Raw genomic sequence first — 17,893 nt, forward strand, 5'->3', positions numbered from 1 at the left:
TTCTTGAATGCATATAAAATCCAATAAAGTTGAGAACTGCCCTACTTGTGCTTTTCTATTGAAGACCAAGCAATTCCAATTGCCGTAGTGTTTGCCAAAAGAAATTGTAGGGTAATCTACCATATAAATAGAATAGAATAGAAATATTTTTGAACTGAACAATCTTATTACATTTACTAGGTTTAATTGATGTAATTTAACATAGCATATGTCCTCAGTATTGATTGTTTACTGGTTTATTGGACACACTGTTGCAGCAGTGATCTGACTATTTCAGAGATGGATTTACTTGGATTTCATTCATTAGATCCCACTCAGGCAGTCCTGACGTCAAGATAAAGTGACGCAGGGGCTATTAAAAATTGTCAGGGGCCAACAATAATACTATACACTATGTTTAGTGTTGTACTACATTAATGTTCATTTCTAGGTAGCCTATACTCAAAGTCTATTTATCTATTTAGTGCACACGTACAGACATACACTCAACTGTGTACTAACATCACATGAAGAGTAGTGCTAATGATGTATAAAACAGTACAAAACTTGACAATAAAAAAACCCGAAAACACGAATTGTGATACTTAAAGAAAAACACATGGGACAGAAAGCATTTTTTTCAGTCACTTATTTTTTGGCAGGTTTAACAAAGTGAGTTTAGTTTGAAATGTATTGTTTATCATTTTTATAATTAGCTCAGATGCATAATCAATTTATCATTAATCAGTAAAAATATTTAGCCTTTCTGAGTCATATCAATGTTATGAAAGTAGCGATATCTAATGGTGAGAGTACAGACCGTAACAAACAAACACATTTTGTCACCATGCGTGCACATGTTCTTTTCATACTAAAACTAGGGTCCACATCAGTCTGGTGTTTCACACCTGTGTAATCAGTCTCACATTCTATTTTGATATGCTAATGTTTTGAGTCTGTCTTTTGTGTGTCTTTGCAATCTTTGAGTGTGGAGTTGGACGTGTGTGGTACCAGTGGACTTCCCTCTACAACTTCAAGTAAGTTTCCATGGTTACTGTTTTCTTTGTTGTCTCTTTTGACTGAAAACAATGGCGTGGCCCAAACTGGAGTATAAAGTGTTGCGCTGCAGGGAGCATGTGCTGTCGGCACGTAGTCTGCGCAGAATCAAACTGGAGGAAAGCTTGAGGTGGTCTCTATGTGGACAACCATGAGCACTCCTCCAGGATTGACTATGCGGAGAAATCACATGGATAGTATAACCCAGCCCTCAGGGAACTACGGTAGCCTTTGCATACCAGAAAGAATGCCTTCTTTTTCTTCTATTGTATATGGTAGGCTTCTTCTTCACAAATTACAGAATGCACACTCTGGCTGGTTGGTCCATTCTGGCTGCTGTAGAAATAGAAGGATACAAGATGGTTGCCTTCATAAAGCAAGACCCTTGCCTAAAACACATAAAGTGCATATTATACGGCTATACACGTTAATATATATATATTTTTTATTATTTTACAGCAATTAAACACTTATACAAACACAATTGAATGTCTGCCAACACACTCTCTTACATGTTACACACTGGATGTTTAAAAGCCTTAGACACTTCTCCTGGTGTCAGCACTGTGGTGACCCCTTATCATGCTGGGCCTGTCTCTAGAGTTCATAGAGAAAATACCCAGTGAGTGGCTCTGGCCATACGCGTCTACGGTGATAAATAAGGCTACAATAACTCAATACACACTTGTTACAAAAATGTGTGCAAAAGATCATCTATGAACACACATTTCAAACATTGAAGCAGATGAGCTCCAGCAACAGTAGACCACGCCGAGTGCCACTGTTGAACTTTATTAGGTGTCCTGAGTACCTAATAAAGTGGCCGGTGAGTGTGTGTTAGCTGTCGCTTTGCATGGAGAAACGTTGTTCCTTTGTAGCAGTGAAGGGGGAGTGGAGCAATCTGATTCTTGTGAACTCAGCTCCTCCCATCATTGCGGCTGCGCACTTCAATTTTTCACGTTTTTTTTTCTCTTCTTCAATTTTTCACTCCTCTACTCTGGCTTCCGGACGCCGAGACAGACCGCTGCCGCCGAATTTAAAGAGACAGTCGATAGTTATTTTAAAAACGACAAACGGCAACCATTGTCCCCTTTAGCTTATTTCCCGACACTTCTAGTCTGTGCTTGTTTAATTCGCTGTCGATGTGGAATCAAAGTCAAAGCGAGTAGCAGCGCGGCTCTGTCAGCAGCCTTCACTCCGTCCTCCTCTGCGCTGACTGAGCCAACACTACTGTCCAGTCAGCCAGGCGAAGTAGGGCTGCTCGCTGGGCAGGCAAGCAGGCGGGCAGGCTGGCTGGCTGGCTTTTCCCGACCCAGAGGAGGAAGGTTTGTCGGCTAGCTAACTACAACTAACTGGAGGTAACAGCGAAGCTTCCCTCTCAAGTTGTGTTCGCGGCTCTCGAGCCTCCTGCCGCCGGGATAATGGCGAAGATTCAGGCGCACAGCACCGCGAAGCAAATCAACCAAATTCAAGACAAGCCTTACGTTATAACACAAAAGCAAGTGCAGCAGCAGCACTTCCAGAAGCTGAAGGTAAGAAGACAACCGACACGACAAGAGAGGAGGGAAAAAGTCCCTCAGAGTCACAACCATTTTGTTTTTGTCGGATCATTGCACTGGATTTGAGCCTCTTTCCTCTTTCTCCTCTAACGTAGAGTAGTGAGAAAGGAACGGCTGGCTAACGTTATTAGCTGGCTGGCCTGTTAAAAGTAATTCATCGCTAAAGAGGCGAACGCTGACATTTAAGGTTAAACACAGAAGCTATTTTTCATGAATGATTGTGTGAAGTGACGTGGAGCGGTGCAATTTCTCATTCGCGATGTCAATAACACTCTCAAACACGAGCAAACGTTAACTCAAACCTTGGTTGTGGGAAGTTCCTCCTTGTTCGTCTTTTTTTCAGCCACCCTGAACAAAGTGGGGGACGTCAGCCAGTCAGGCTAGCCAAGAACCCCACGGCTACTTCACTTCATTAGCAGCTTCATTACACATTTTCTTTGTTATCGCAGCGTTTCAACGCGGTCATACTATTTCTGCCAACACCATATATAGTCGGTGAGAAACCAGCTGCGACTAAAACGTTTTCAATAAACGTGTACGTGGTTGTAGGTGCTCCAAGTGTTGTAGTGGAGTTATTATCGTCAGTGGGCTGGCTGTGGGCTAATGTTAGCTACAGCCCTCTCTAGATGTGGATCATTTCTAAGAATGCTTTGTGTGTGAACACGTCTTTTTATCGCAGCCTGAGTTGAGCTCGGATTGTTGTGATGAAAAAGCAAAAACATGCTCCAGCGAACAAAATGCTGCTTGACGCCCGTTTGATTTATTTATTTATATAGTGATAGTTGCACAGCTTGTGCGGCTAACTCGTCCAATTGTTGATGAAGCACTTCGGTTGACAATAGGGCTGGACGATATGCCCAAAATGTCCTCGTGTTAAAAAAACCCAACATGTTTTGGATCAGTCGACATCGATTATAATTAGGATAAATATCAGATGAATATAGATATTTTTACTCCAGAGTGAAAGTTGAAGAAACCCGATTGATTGTAGTTTTAAAACTAGCTAATTGATAAAACTCCTATACATTTTACTCATGTAGGGGAACCCTTCAAAGTACCTTGCTAATACTTAAAAAAAAGTAAACACACACCGTCCATTTCTTTAGGGATTGGGTGTACCTAATACAGTGGCTTGTGAGGTCCTCTGCTGCTGTAGCCCATCAGCTTCAAGGTTCAGCATGTTTTGCATTCAGACATGGTCCCCTGTATACCTCAGTTTAAACGATTGGTTACTCTAGCCTCTCTATCATTTTGAACCACTTTTCTCTGACCTCTGGCATCAACTAGGGACATTAGAACGGCTGCTCATTGGATATTTTCACTTTTTCAGACCACTCTTTGTAAATCCTAGCGATGGTTGTTTGTGTGGAAAATCACAGTTTCTGAAACACTCAGTCTGCCTTGCACCAACAACTGTTCAAAACCTCCCGAAACACCTTTCTTCCCCATTCTGATGTTCAGTTTGAACTTCAGCAAGTTGTGTTGACCATGTCCACATGCTGGAATACATCAAGATGCTGCTATGTGATTAGCCGTTTACATATTTGTGTTAAGTAGTTGAACATGTGTACCTAAAGTAGTGATTGATGAGTGTATATTTTTTTAAATTATTACCCATCTGTCGTTAACAACAGACAAAACAGACTGTCATTTATTTATTTACCTACACATGCAAAAATGTTCTGTTTCGCTTTATATACTGGCACCCTTTGTATGATTATACTGTTTGCCTGTAGTATGTACTGTATTAGTGAGGCGCAGTGTCTTATTTGATGTGGAGACAAACAATCATCCTATTAAACATGTTAACTGTGTGAGATCCCTTTTCAGCTGCACAACCTAAGATGATACTATTGATCTGATTGTTTTGTTTCTCCCTCCCTCTCTGTTTTTAGGTTGAAGATGCATTGTCATATTTGGACCAAGTTAAGATTCGGTTTGCAAACGATCCTGGCATATACAACAAGTTTCTTGACATCATGAAAGAATTCAAGTCACAGAGGTATTTATGCAAACAAATAGCATACACATATAGTGCAGATATATGTAGAAACGGATGCTTCTACCGACCCTTCATCAATCCCAAGAGTACCAGAAGTTATTCACTTTTAGTTATACATTTTTAATGAGATGGCCCTTGATGGTGGAGCTTGTGTATGCAATTTGATTACTTTGCAAAACATCATTACCCAGGGATTAACTGCCCATTTAGAGCTTTTATCAACAAGTAAGGAATTGCATATATTTCTTCTTAAACTGAAGAAACGCCTTCCTTATTATCCCCAAAATCCAATCATATTTTCCTTGGGCCATAACTTGCACACAAAAGTTCTTTCAAATCCATCCTTCTTGAGTTACCCTGCTCAAAGTCAGACAAACAGATAGGCACATGTGGTAAAACAACACGACCTACATGGTGGAGTGAATTATGCCTTGACTTGTATTGTTTTGAAACATGGAATTTATAGCTAGTAATTCACTTGTACTTCTTCGATTGAGAGGCCATTGTCATTGTGCAGCACATGAGGAAGTAAGTGGCTATGTTTAGCTTTTGATCACTTTATTTCTAAAATGTCTGTTTCTCTGTTCTCCTCAATAGCATCGACACACCAGGGGTGATAAACCGTGTGTCTCAACTCTTCTATGGACACCCAGACTTAGTGTTGGGCTTCAATGCCTTCCTCCCACCAGGGTATCGGATAGAGGTCCCCAAGAATGGGATGGCTTTTCTCCAATCACCGTTCTCTACACAGGTGAGATATTCTCCTCTCCTCTGAAGTAGAATCATTCATTCATTCAAAACTATTGTTTCATTAATATTTCAACATATGACTTTTAGCAGGTCCCTTACTACAAACGTATTGTCTGCACAAAAGTCAACAGAATGTTTCTTATTTAACTTTATATCTTAAGTGGAAACAGGTAAACAAGAGTTGAGTATTCTGCTTCAGAATACAATTTTCTTTTGCAGCACACATCATAGTTAATAAAAACAAAAGTTAATAAAAAAAAAGTTAACAGTTACAAAACGTGCAAGTAAACAAAACAAATAAAGTGCAAGAGTTATGGTTGCAGTAACAATTTAAGAACACGGACACTGTTCAATGGATTCCCTTTGTCTGTCTTTTAAGATAGAGTGGAAAGCTCCCAGTAAACTAAATGTTGATAATTATACTTTTTGACATCTTGCTCATATGCCACATGTAAATTATATTGATGATCAGGGTTAGACAGTTTGATTTATTTTTTAAATGTTTGATGAAATATTTGATACCCTGCAATTTAAAACTGATGCAATTTGCCCTTGACATTTTTGTTTATTCATTAAACAACTTGAGTTTTGTTTGACAATAAGTAAGGGAAAATGCATAAGCTAATTTTATTTCTGTCAGTTTCTCACACAATGCAAATCCTTGGTTTTATTTCAAGCATTAGCAACCAACTAACTGCTACAAATCAATTTGAAATAGAGTGACATGACTAATGAGCACTGCAGGTGTGTTAAATCAAAACCATTGTGATTTGATGTGTTGAATTTAGAATTTTGTCACAGAATATGGTTTTGGGTGTATCTTTCAGTAATAAAGTATTCACATCCTAGGCTTTTTGTAATGTTTTTCTGTTTTTTTGGGATATTATGGCAATTGAAAACAGCTTCTTGGGTAAACACATTTTTACTAATATTGCTGAAGATGCATATCATATTTATAATGTATGAATGAATGGTCACTTTATGTATTTTTTTTGGTTTTATAAAATATCTGTGTGAAAGTTATGAAGAGCTGAAATACAATGTGCTTATACGTGTCTTATTCGTGGCGTAATGATGAAAAGGAGAACGAGGGCACGGTTTAGGACACAACTCCCAAAGCTAGCTGTATTCATGTTTTGTGTACATTGCTTGTCTCTTTCATTTATGTCTGTATTTACTAGCTGTGTGTCTTCTTTAAATCTTTGGTGCTCTTCTTATCATGTAGTTCAACATCTTCCTACTGTCTTTCATTGATGCAGGTATCTCCAGGCCAGCAGGGGAAGAGTCTTACCACCGCTGCAGTGCCTGCAACCTCAAGTAGTGCCTCTGCCACACACGTTGATGCTGGACCTGCCCGCACTAGTGAAGTCAAGGCTGCTTCATCAGAGTCCCTACCTTCCCCAACCTCAGCAGGACCTCCAGAGCCTCCCAGCAGACTTTCTCTTCCACTGATGAGCAGAGAGAGTCAGAATCACGCCACCACCTCCTCGTCAGTATCCCCGCCTGCTTCTGAGACGAGCCCAGTAGAGTTTGACAGTGCCATCAGCTATGTAAACAAAATCAAAAATCGCTTTCTGGATCACCCAGAGATCTACAGAGCCTTTCTAGAGATTCTTCATACATATCAGGTACTGCAGAGTGAAAATATGGTGATGGTTTTTAGGTATAATATATGAAATGTAGGTGTCAGATACTGAGTAGGTTGTCACAAATTGTTATTGTAGTGTTTCACCAAAATGGAGTAAATTCTTGTATCGATTTAGAATAAAATTCACAAAGTTCATACTTATAGCATTACTGTCTAATGTCAATTTTCCACAGGAGACCACTCTTGAAGGACAGCGAATGTATTTTGACTTGTTTTTTTTTAAAGTCTTTTTTTGTCGCTACTACCCCTCAGAAAGAGCAGTTGGAGGTTAAGGAGAGTCGAGGCAGCCGGGGCAGCAGTGGGATGACAGAAGATGAGGTTTTTTCTAAAGTTGCCAGCCTCTTCAAGGGACAGGAAGATCTGCTCGCTGAGTTTGGACAATTCCTGCCTGATGCCAAGAGATCACTGGTAGGTCAAGCAACAAAAGATGGAGACAGTTAATGTGCCACTTTCCAAACTGCCAAAAAAATACACTGAGAGGTTGCCCTCTCTCTGTCTTGTTACTACAAGACAGAGAGTTTTTTTTGTTTGTTTTTTTTTCATAAAAACTTTTTTATTTTTAAGCAATTCAAGCTATTGCCATTTTGTATTTGTGCTGGTGATCAGGGATAACAAGCTGATCTAATGAATTACCAATCCACCACCATACACTTGAGTTCATTGTTTTATATTTATATTTGATCAGAAGTGTTATGCTGACAATGTTTGTACTTAATAGTACAGTGTAAAACAATTATTTATTTAGGAGGGGTACCTTAAATTGCATGAATAAATCATCACAGACCAGTAGCATTTAGAACATAAATTATTTGATTTGCAATTTGACAAAAACTAATTGGCCACAATGTGATTCTAATGATTAATTGGTAAGGCAGTTTGCAACATTAAGACCTTCACACCTTTTCACATTGTTTTCTGTGATCAGATAGGCATCGGGTAGTGCATCACCACATGTCTTTACACCTGGCATTATCAGCATCTTCAGTTAAACTAGGTTCAAGGAAATACAATTTGAGATGACGGGCCGTTCTGCTATGAATGGATTCTGTAATACTCAAGTTTCCTTTCACTGTGACACTGTAATTCATACAAAATAAAACTGCCAAGCAAATGTAGTTCCATACGTATTGCTATCCGATCATGGTCGGTGTATTTACACCTGTACTTACAAGTGGTCAGGCACTGTCCCATTGCAATCTGATTGAGGTGTAAAGGGAGCCTAAGTGTATAAGCTGTTTGCTACTCCTATCTGGATGTTTGCAATTCTTTGAACGTAAATGTAAGACATTTAGCATTTGAACTGCTGAAACTTGGTCTTGTTTTCTGACATTTCATATATCAAATGGTCATTTGGGAAACAATTAATTAATAATAGTTTTTTGCAGACCTAGTCTAGTATAATGGTATAATATAATAACATTTTCCTGAACTTTGTTGTGCGCTCCTTGTCTTGTAGTTCACAGGGAGCTCGCTGACAGGGGGAAAGGATCAGCTAAAGAGGCCAGAGGAAGAGGACATAATATCTAAACAGAACAAAAAGAGGCCCAGACCCATCTTACTGCAGCACATTTCTCCACTGCTGAAGGTAAATTCTACCTGCCATGGTCATAGTGCTAATATACAAAAACATGCCAATGATCTCAAGGTTATGCTCTTAACTCAGTTCCTTTTGCTTCATCCCAACTACAATCAACATGTTTAAATGCGATCCTATTAAGTTTTGCTTTCATTTGTATGTAGAAAAAAATGAAGTATTCCTGTACCAAAGATCAGTCCTTTGCTTCAGTTGGCAAACATGGAGTTTTAAGAGAATTCTCCTTCTTTGATAAGGTGAGGCATTATTTTCCTTTATTATTGTAATATTAGATTTCCCTTTTTACAAGTTCGTAATTTTCCTTTGACCCACTGATTCTGCACCCCCTCCTATATTACTCTCTAAATCTATTTTGTTAGGTCTTATGTGATAAGTCTAATTTCTTTGTCAACCCACCCATCATTCAGGTTCGTCGCCTGTTTAAAAGTCAGGAAGTGTATGAGAACTTCCTGCGCTGCATCGCCTTGTTTAACCAGGAAGTAGTTTCTGGAGCAGAACTGCTACAGCTTGTTACTCCTTTCCTGGGGTGAGTGGATGGAAAGATACATGTGTGAAATTAGTTGGTAAAATTAGAATTAGTTAATAGCATCTGTTCTTGTTTGGGAGACTTGATGGTATTACTGCATATTTAAGATTTTTTTTTGGAAAACACTTTCAGGTACATTTAAGAGTTTCTGAATTTGCATCCACATAGTACTAATATAAAGACTACCGTCAAAAGATACTGCATACATTTATAACTAAATCACGTTCTGACTTGTACAATGATTTTGTCAGCTGCTTCTTCTGATATGTATGTCATTTATGATTGCATCTCCATCTAGGAAATTTCCCGAACTGTACACACAGTTCAAGTCATTTCTGGGGGACAAAGAGCTCTCTCATGTTGTGTCAGGGCTGTCGGATCGCTACATGGAGGGGGGAGGAGGCAGGGAGGTGGATTATGCCTCCTGCAAGCGCCTGGGATCCAGCTACAGAGCACTCCCCAAGACCTACCAGCAACCTAAATGCAGTGGACGCACCACCCTATGCAAGGAGGTACACCCACTTACATTTTTACTAAAAACATTATCACTAGATCAGTAGTTCAACGAGAAACATTCCCACTGAAGTATATGGAACCATACATTTTTTACATCCATCTTTTCAACATCAATAACTTGGTTTGTGCAGTGCTGCGTATCTCGTATTTTATCGCCTCCTCCAGGTCAGTGCAATAGTGTGAAATCATTGGCAGGGATGTGTTTGTTGTCGTCTTCGTGCTTGTGTTTTTGTTCACTTATGATTATCAATATGTCAGTAATACAAACAAAACATTAAAAACATCCCCCATACATTTCATTGTTCAATATTTGTTTAAATACCCTTTCTCATCAAAAATGATCAAGGAAAGTCGGTAACCACTTGACCACACCTTCTTCTGGCCAAAGGCTACAGTCAGGAATGGGACTGAGGAAGTGAAGCATTAACCGTAGATGTATTCCAGTAGTAAATCAATGGGATTTCTGTTTGTCTGTCTGTATGTAGGTGTTGAATGACACCTGGGTGTCATTCCCCTCCTGGTCAGAGGACTCCACCTTCGTCAGCTCGAAGAAGACTCCATATGAGGAGCAGCTGCATCGCTGTGAGGATGAAAGATTTGAGGTACATGCATCATAACGATTCTGTTTGTTTCTTGTAAAGCAAATTCAATTATGAGAATGCCGCAAACTACACATTTTTTATCTTGGTCATGGCACATAAGACACATCCTGTCTTTATGATTTGTCTGTTACTCTCCACTTGTAGTTGGATGTGGTTCTGGAGACAAACCTGGCCACTATCAGAGTGCTAGAGAGTGTCCAGAAGAAGCTGTCGCGTCTTTCACCAGAGGACCAAGAGCGATTCCGATTAGATGACTGCCTGGGGGGCACATCTGAGGTCATCCAGCGCCGTGCTGTGTATCGAATTTATGGCGACAAAGCCCCCGAGATCATCGAGGGCCTGAAGCGGAGTCCTGCCACAGCTGTGCCAGTGGTACTCAAGAGGTCAGGATACACTGTTTTCCACAGAATTAGATCAGAATTGTATACCAGTCAAAACCTGTGAAAAAAATGGTCTGCTCATTTAAAGTAGGTAAAGGAAATACGATTTGAGATAATGGGCTGTTCTACTATGAATGAATTCTGTAATACTCAAGTGTACTTTCACTGTGACACTGTAATTCATGCAAAACAAAACTGCCAAGCAAGTGCAGTTCCATAGATATTTATATGACAAATCCATGAACATGGCTGTGCTTTGTGATGTATCTATATAAAACATTGTGTTATTATCAACAGGTTGAAAGCCAAGGAAGAGGAATGGAGAGATGCACAGCAAGGTTTCAATAAGATATGGAGGGAGCAGTACGAGAAGGCCTACCTGAAGTCCCTTGATCACCAAGGAGTCAACTTCAAACAGAATGACATGAAAGCTCTGCGGTCTAAGAGTCTTCTTAATGAGATCGAGAGTGTCTATGATGAGGTAAGACGTGTCTTTGTATCTGCAGGCTTAGCACCTGAGTCTATACAACAGGAAATAATAATATGGGTTGCCTCTAGTGCAACTCTTGAGAAAACTATTTGTGTCATTAATTGTTAAAAATCCAACACCCATTTTTAACTTGAAAAACAGCTCATTCACATATTCAGAGAAAGCGTTCAGACCCAGAACTGAACAAACAAAAGCCAAACTTTTAAGAAATTAATTTCAGGTGGCCAGGGATGTGTGATAATCATGACAATACCCATTATTTATTAAATAAATCTCTTCCCTTATTTGTTTTTGTTTTCTTTTAAAGTGGAGCTCAGGTGACATGACGAATCAGTTTACATAACAATGTTGACTCAAGGTCTAATCACAATTATCTACAGTTTAACTGATGATACCTAATCTGATTTGCCACAAAGCTGTTGATAGCCATTAGCTGTATGATATTCTGATGTTATGATAACCTTCTGTGAAAATATCATAAGTTTCATGATATTGCTGTAACAGTAGCAGTGTAGTATTATGTTTTACATAAAATAAACATGATTATGTAATACATCGATAAAATTGTGGTTTAAGAAAGAAGAATGAAATAATGCTAATACTCTACATTGCACAAGACCATTGGTGATTCCTGTACTTTTTGTCTTCAATATGTCATAAAAAAGCTCTTATGTAGGAGGAGATGGAAAAGTTTAGTGGTTGAGAAACCCTGACATTTTCAAACCGTAGTCTATCTTGAAACCTGCCCATATTTGGATTTAGTGATGTTCATATTTATGACTTTAACAAAGTTCTTCTGAACTTCCCTCATTAAAAATGTTTTTGTTTTTTAGCGTCAGGAGCAGAGCACAGAGGAAAGTGGAGTCGGCCAGCAGGGACGTAATGGTTCTGGTTCAGCCCCTGCCAGTGAGCCTCACATGGTTTTTACATACGAGGACAAACAGATCCTGGAGGACGCTGCCTCGCTTATCATCTATCATGTTAAACGTCAGCCTACCATCCACAAAGATGACAAGGACCACATCAAGCGCATCATCCAGCACTTTGTCCCCGACCTGTTCTTTTCCCGCCGTGGCGAGCTCAGTGATACTGAAGAATGGACAGATGAGGAGGCTGAGCCTGAGGAGGCAGGAGAGAGAGCAGACAGAGCAGACAGGGCAGACAGAGACAGAGCCGACAGAGACAGAGACAGGGACAGAGCAGACAGGGACAGGGCAGACAGAGACAGGGCAGAGAGAGGTAGAGCATTGACTGCTGCAGCAGGAGGAAATGGAAGTTCTAGTAACATCCAAGCAGCAGCAGCAGCAGCAGCAGCAGTAGCAGCAGTAGCAGTGGCAGCCACAGGTAGTCAGGCACAAACCCAGCCTGATCAGACTCAGACCCTGACCCATCCCCAGCAGCAGCTCAATGGCGAGTCCAGGCGAAGGCGCTGCAGCCCATCCCAACCTGCAGAAACAGAAACCTCCACCAGCTCTTGTAGCATGAGTCAGCCTGCAGGGACTGCCGCATCCACCCCAGGATCTGCTCCTATTGAGATGGGTTCAGGTGCAGTAGGTGAGAAAGTGGACTTGCGTGACCCAGAAGCAGAGCACCAGAAGGAGCTGGACGGTATCTACAACCTTTTTTTCGTCAACAACAACTGGTATTTCTTCCTGCGGCTGCACCAGACTCTGTGTTCACGGCTGCTGCGGGTTTACCGACAAGCTGAGCGCCAGCTACTGGATCACCGAGCTGAACAGAGCAGAGAGAGGCTGCTGATGGCAGAGGGACGGAGGGAAAAAGCATGTGACCTCGCTATGGAGCTTCGCCTCAAACAGCCCAGTAAGTTCAACCACTGTCTGTTATGGAAATTATATAATAGCAAGTTGTTGGTGTTTAATTTGAGTCCTGTCTTATCTGACTAAACAGGAGAAATATTATATTTATTTTAGATTTATTTGAATTTGTTTTTTTTTATTAATAATCACTGGTTCAGAACTGTTTTCCAGTGTCAGCTCTTCCAAATTATGCCTGGAATCGTGGTTGCCTTATCAGCATTTGAAACTGCACACTGTCATGTGCTCAGCCAAATTGTAAATCAAGGTCATTCAAGGCATTTTAAAATTGAACATGCTGAATGAGCGTGATTGATTTTATATCAGTTATTATAAACAGTTTGCTCCAGATAAAACATTGTTTGTCTGTGAAACCTTTTAGCATCATACTGTTATTAGTATTTGTTTAGATGTGGCAAAGGAACTCACACTTTGGAACCTGGAACCACAAAATATCAGACAGCTTTAATAATTGATTTGTCCTCTTTTCTTTATTTAATATGGACTTCAGTACTTTCTTTTATGCTACAAAATGTGTCCAAGCTGTGACAACAGATCCACACTGACTCTGCTCTTTCCATAGCTCCATTAAACTTTGACATTAATTTTGTTCCACAGGTGAGGTGGAGTTGGAAGAGTATTACCCAGCCTTCCTGGACATGGTGCGCAGTCTGCTAGATGGTAATTTGGACTCCACACAGTATGAAGACACACTGAGAGAGATGTTCACCATCCATGCCTACATCGGCTTCACCATTGACAAGGTCATCCACAACATAATTCGGCAGGTAAGTAAGATTTTCCCTTTTTTTCCAAGGTGGTCCTCTTCGACGTTTCTCTTCTGCTGCTGTTTCTCACCGTCCTACTTCGTATCCTTCAGCTGCAGCACCTGGTGAGCGACGAGGTTTGTCTGCAGGTGGTTGATCTTTACCTTGCTGAGAGGAAGCGGGGGGCAGCAGGAGGGAACCTTTCCTCACAGTGCGTCAGAGCTGCTTGGGAGACGAGCTACCAGTGGAAATCTGAGCGAGTCATGGCCGAGGAGAATTGCTTCAAGGTGAGCATAAAGTCCTGGTGAATGTAGAACTAAATTTTATATTTGGCCCTGACATTTTGCTGTTGTTTGAAGAATATCCTTGGCTATGATCCACCATTTTCTCTGCAGTACATATACAGTACAGGGCGTACACAGTTAGAGGTCAGTTGGAGGATGGTAGCATTTCTCGTCATATTTAATGTTTCCATAAAAGCAAAGCACAAGACTAATAACTGTTACAGAGTTTCAGGAATAACAACCTTGGGTTTTAGGAAATGGGAGCTGCTTTACTTTTTCATTTTAGAACTCATTCGCGTTCCAATTTTTGAAGATGATTAATGCTGCTTTACTTAAGTTCTGATCAGTAGTGTTGTAGTACTCGAGATCGGTCTCGAGACCACTTTCTGAAGGTCTTGGTCTCGTCTCGGAATCGACTGCATGTTTACTCGGTCTTGTCTTGGTCTCCGTAACTTGACTCATTTATCATTTGAAATTTTTGTCACCGTTAATGCCTGCAACCCATCCCGCCCCCTTTCACATGCCCCCCACAAAAGTGCATGTGAGTGACAGGAGAAGAGGCCGTGAGAAGATGTCAGCCAACTCATCTATAATAAAATTTGGTTACCTGAACCACAAAGACTTTTTGTGCATAAATACCTCCAAAGGAAAACACAGCGCAACGTGTAAATTCTAACAGAGACCCCTCAAATTCGTGCTCTTGTCTCGGTCTCGACTTGGTCTCGGTTTAGGTGGTCTTGACTACAACACCACACACTACAACACTACACACTCTACACACTAAACACTCTTTACTGACTTGTGAGTCAAATGTTACCCAATGCTGCAGTTGTGCTTTTAAGGTGCAGTACATGGTTTGTAGTGTAGTTGAGTTCCTCATTTTTTTTTTGGTTTTGTATCGTCAGGTAATGTTTGCCCAAAACAAAGGTCATGTGACAATGGCTGTTGAGCTGCTGGACACCGAGGAGGCCCAGGCTGATGACCCGTTAGATGTACAGGTAAACATGTTTACAAACTGTAAATACTTTTTTTTTTCTGACTGCCAGCTTGAAATGAATAAGCATAATTGACTAAACTAATCGTATACATCTTTGGAACTTTGCTCCCTCAGTGCCTGTCGAGTTACATGGAGCAGTTTGTAGGAACAGAGTCCAGTCTGTGTTCACAAGCAGAAGGCTACTTCTTCAAACCGGTGTTTCTGCCCAGGTATGACAGCTTTACATTAATGATGTGTATGTCGATGGATGTGTAGATCAGAGCAAACATATTTTTCATTTTGAGTTGTACATAAAACCCTCCTGCACTCTTTTCTAAATGTTTTTCTTCTTTAAACACTTCTAATTAAAAGGTAATTCTGGTCATTGAATTTTCAACAAAGCTCAGTGAAAGTTTGCTGGAACTTTTTACGATTTCATTTTCTTCTATATGTCTACAGGATGTGAATTTGACAGCACATCAGTTGATGACAAGATCTTAAATGATGACCCATGTGGTTGAATCAACATATTTATAACCATTTGAAGACCAATTTGAATATAATCTATCAGTTTGTATATTGGTTCACACTTGTTAGTTATAAATATGCTTATAAGTGCATGTGGTGTAAAGTGAATCCCCTGTTGTCACGCAAGTATAGTTCAGCTCGCCACAGTATGGTTTGGAAAGGTAAACCCTGGTTTGGCTTAGGTTACAAAACATGACATCATACATGACACAGTGTAGCCCATCAATGACGCTGATATTATTTTTAAAAAACACAAACAAGCTTGAATTCTCTCACGAAATAATGTTTGGTCTCTCACCTTCATTTAATTTCTGTTATTGCCCAGAAGTGACCTGTACCACTTGGTGGAAAAGCAGTTTATTTCACTTCAGTGTTGTCAGATGAACAGGGTATTAAAATAATTGAACAGAACTTTTTTTTTTATGATCTGATAACTCATGTATCTATTTGTAGGAACCTGCGGCGTTTCCGTCGCTGGCAGGTGCGCCAGGTGGAGGCGATGCGCTGCAGGAGAGAGTGGCACCGCAAACTGGGTGTGGAAAACGCTGGGAGTTTGGACTGTCGCTTCAAACTCAACACTCACAAGATGGTGTTTGTCATGAACTCTGAGGATTACATGTACCGCAGAGGAGCACTGGTCAAGGCCAGGAAGGTAGTGGAAGTCTGCATTGATTTATTTTGTATTAATCTAGGTTTTGAAAAATGTATTTGAATAATGTAACTGCTTCTTGGTGTGTATGTGTGTTGCAATCTGTAAATCCTGTTCAGTCTTGAATAGCTCTGAGAATATCTTTTCTTTCTCCACAGTCCCAGCACAGAGTGGCAGCAAGCCAGCACGACCGCTTTGACAAGTGGCACCAGGGCTGGCTGGCCAATCACGTTACAGCCTCGGCTGAACGCTCAGTGCAGAACTGGCTGATGGGAGAGGAGGAGGAGGACATGATCCCCTGCAAGACGGCCTGCCTGTCCATTGAGGTAAAGGGGCAAATGGTCAACAGATACCAGGTTCATTACAGTGGTAGCAAAGCCCCGGCTTCACCATAGATGTGTGCCCCCTTGGAGACGGACATGCATTACAAACACACACACACACACACGCAGGCAAATGCATGGACTTAAAGGACATTCATACACTAAACACAGACGTATACAGCTGCAGTTACACTTCTCCACCTCCCTCTACAACATTTCATTCACTTGTTTTCAATCATGAATGAAGAAACTAGCAGAAAAACACAGAGAGACTGTGAATGGGTGCACAGTGAGAGGGACGATGATGTGGAGCAAAGGACCAACACAGACAGTGCAGTAATCAGTGAGTGTGACCCTGATTAACAGGGATGAGCTGGACACGACAGCACAAACGGATCATCATCCTTATCATTCTGGCTTCTCTGGTGGCGCACAACGACAAGAACGGTTGTTCTGACTGATGGAGAGAGATGGATGATCAGGTGAGAGGTTATGAAATAATGAAATATGTTTCAGAAATGTGAATGTCTGTTTTTCTTTTTCTTTTTTAAGTCAAGTGTAGTTTTTAGCTTCTAAAGCCAGAGAGCCTTTTGCCTGTTTGTTGATTTATGTGTGTTTATATGGAGAGATAATGGTAAACGTGTGTATGTATGTGTATCATGCTCTTCATTTTGTCTGTTTGTATGCCCAGTACAGGCTCTACAACTCTAGTAATTGCATCATTACTGTATGTGTGTGTGTGTATATATATATATATACATATATATATATATATGTATACACGCACACACAACAGGGATCCTGTATTTTTATATATGCATCTACTTGAGTTGATGGATACATCTGAAGATCATGTGGTTCTTTACCGTGTTTGCCGTCAGCCAACTCTTGATGTTTGCAGTTTTTCTTTTTTTGTATCTTTTTCATTTTTTTGTGTTGTGGCGAAACAAGTTATCACCGGGGTAATAAGGAGTCCTTAAAATTTAATTGATTTAATATTGATGAAGCAGTCAATTTATGTATCATATTCATGATTTCACCAAATGTTTACTTTGCATTGTCTTTTTTGCATACTGACATTGAAAATAAAGACAGAATATCAGTGTTAAAATAGAATGTATAACATTTATCCTGTATCAGTTATCATAAAATAAACAACCTAGTTGTGACCTTCTTAGATGTCGACTCCCAGGTTGTTGTTTTTTAGAAACTGGACTCTCTTAACTGATACTTAAGTTTTGAGTTGATTACGCAACAGTTGGTGTGTCAAATGGCTGCATATGAAAGCATTGTTTTCAAACTTACCATAGTTCAGGACATAACGTGACTGTTTGAACATTTGCTTGTTTTGGCTGTTGAAGTGTGGAGATGTGGCGTTTTTCTCAGATGTGTTGGTGTAAACCAGATATCTTTGGATTCAGGGTTATTGATCAAACAAAACAATGTGGGG

General features: G+C 40.3%; 1 protein-coding gene across 1 annotated transcript; it reads left to right on the forward strand.

The window, feature by feature from the left end:
* The first annotated feature begins 2,000 nt into the window (after positions 1 to 2,000).
* On the forward strand, positions 2,001 to 17,620 carry sin3b (SIN3 transcription regulator family member B). The gene is made up of 19 exons (XM_044044848.1): positions 2,001 to 2,567; positions 4,490 to 4,596; positions 5,194 to 5,347; positions 6,606 to 6,974; positions 7,247 to 7,402; positions 8,451 to 8,579; positions 8,735 to 8,824; positions 8,996 to 9,114; positions 9,413 to 9,626; positions 10,116 to 10,232; positions 10,377 to 10,615; positions 10,910 to 11,093; positions 11,936 to 12,923; positions 13,535 to 13,704; positions 13,797 to 13,970; positions 14,873 to 14,965; positions 15,079 to 15,173; positions 15,925 to 16,123; positions 16,279 to 17,620. The coding sequence occupies exons 1-19, from the start codon at positions 2,457 to 2,459 to the stop codon at positions 16,513 to 16,515; spliced, it is 3,945 nt and encodes a 1,314-aa protein (XP_043900783.1). The 5' UTR covers positions 2,001 to 2,456; the 3' UTR covers positions 16,516 to 17,620.
* Positions 17,621 to 17,893: the final 273 nt, after the last annotated feature.

Source organism: Solea senegalensis, linkage group LG14 (genome assembly GCF_019176455.1).
Source record: "Solea senegalensis isolate Sse05_10M linkage group LG14, IFAPA_SoseM_1, whole genome shotgun sequence".
NCBI lineage: Eukaryota > Metazoa > Chordata > Actinopteri > Pleuronectiformes > Soleidae > Solea > Solea senegalensis.

Excerpts from the sequence above, each read along its gene's own strand:
- sin3b (XM_044044848.1), top strand. The coding sequence starts at position 2,457 with ATGGCGAAGATTCAGGCGCACAGCACCGCGAAGCAAATCAACCAAATT. Across the intron at positions 7,403-8,450 it reads CTGATGCCAAGAGATCACTG|TTCACAGGGAGCTCGCTGAC; the intron begins GTAGGTCAAGCA and ends CTTGTCTTGTAG. Across the intron at positions 10,616-10,909 it reads GTGCCAGTGGTACTCAAGAG|GTTGAAAGCCAAGGAAGAGG; the intron begins GTCAGGATACAC and ends TATTATCAACAG.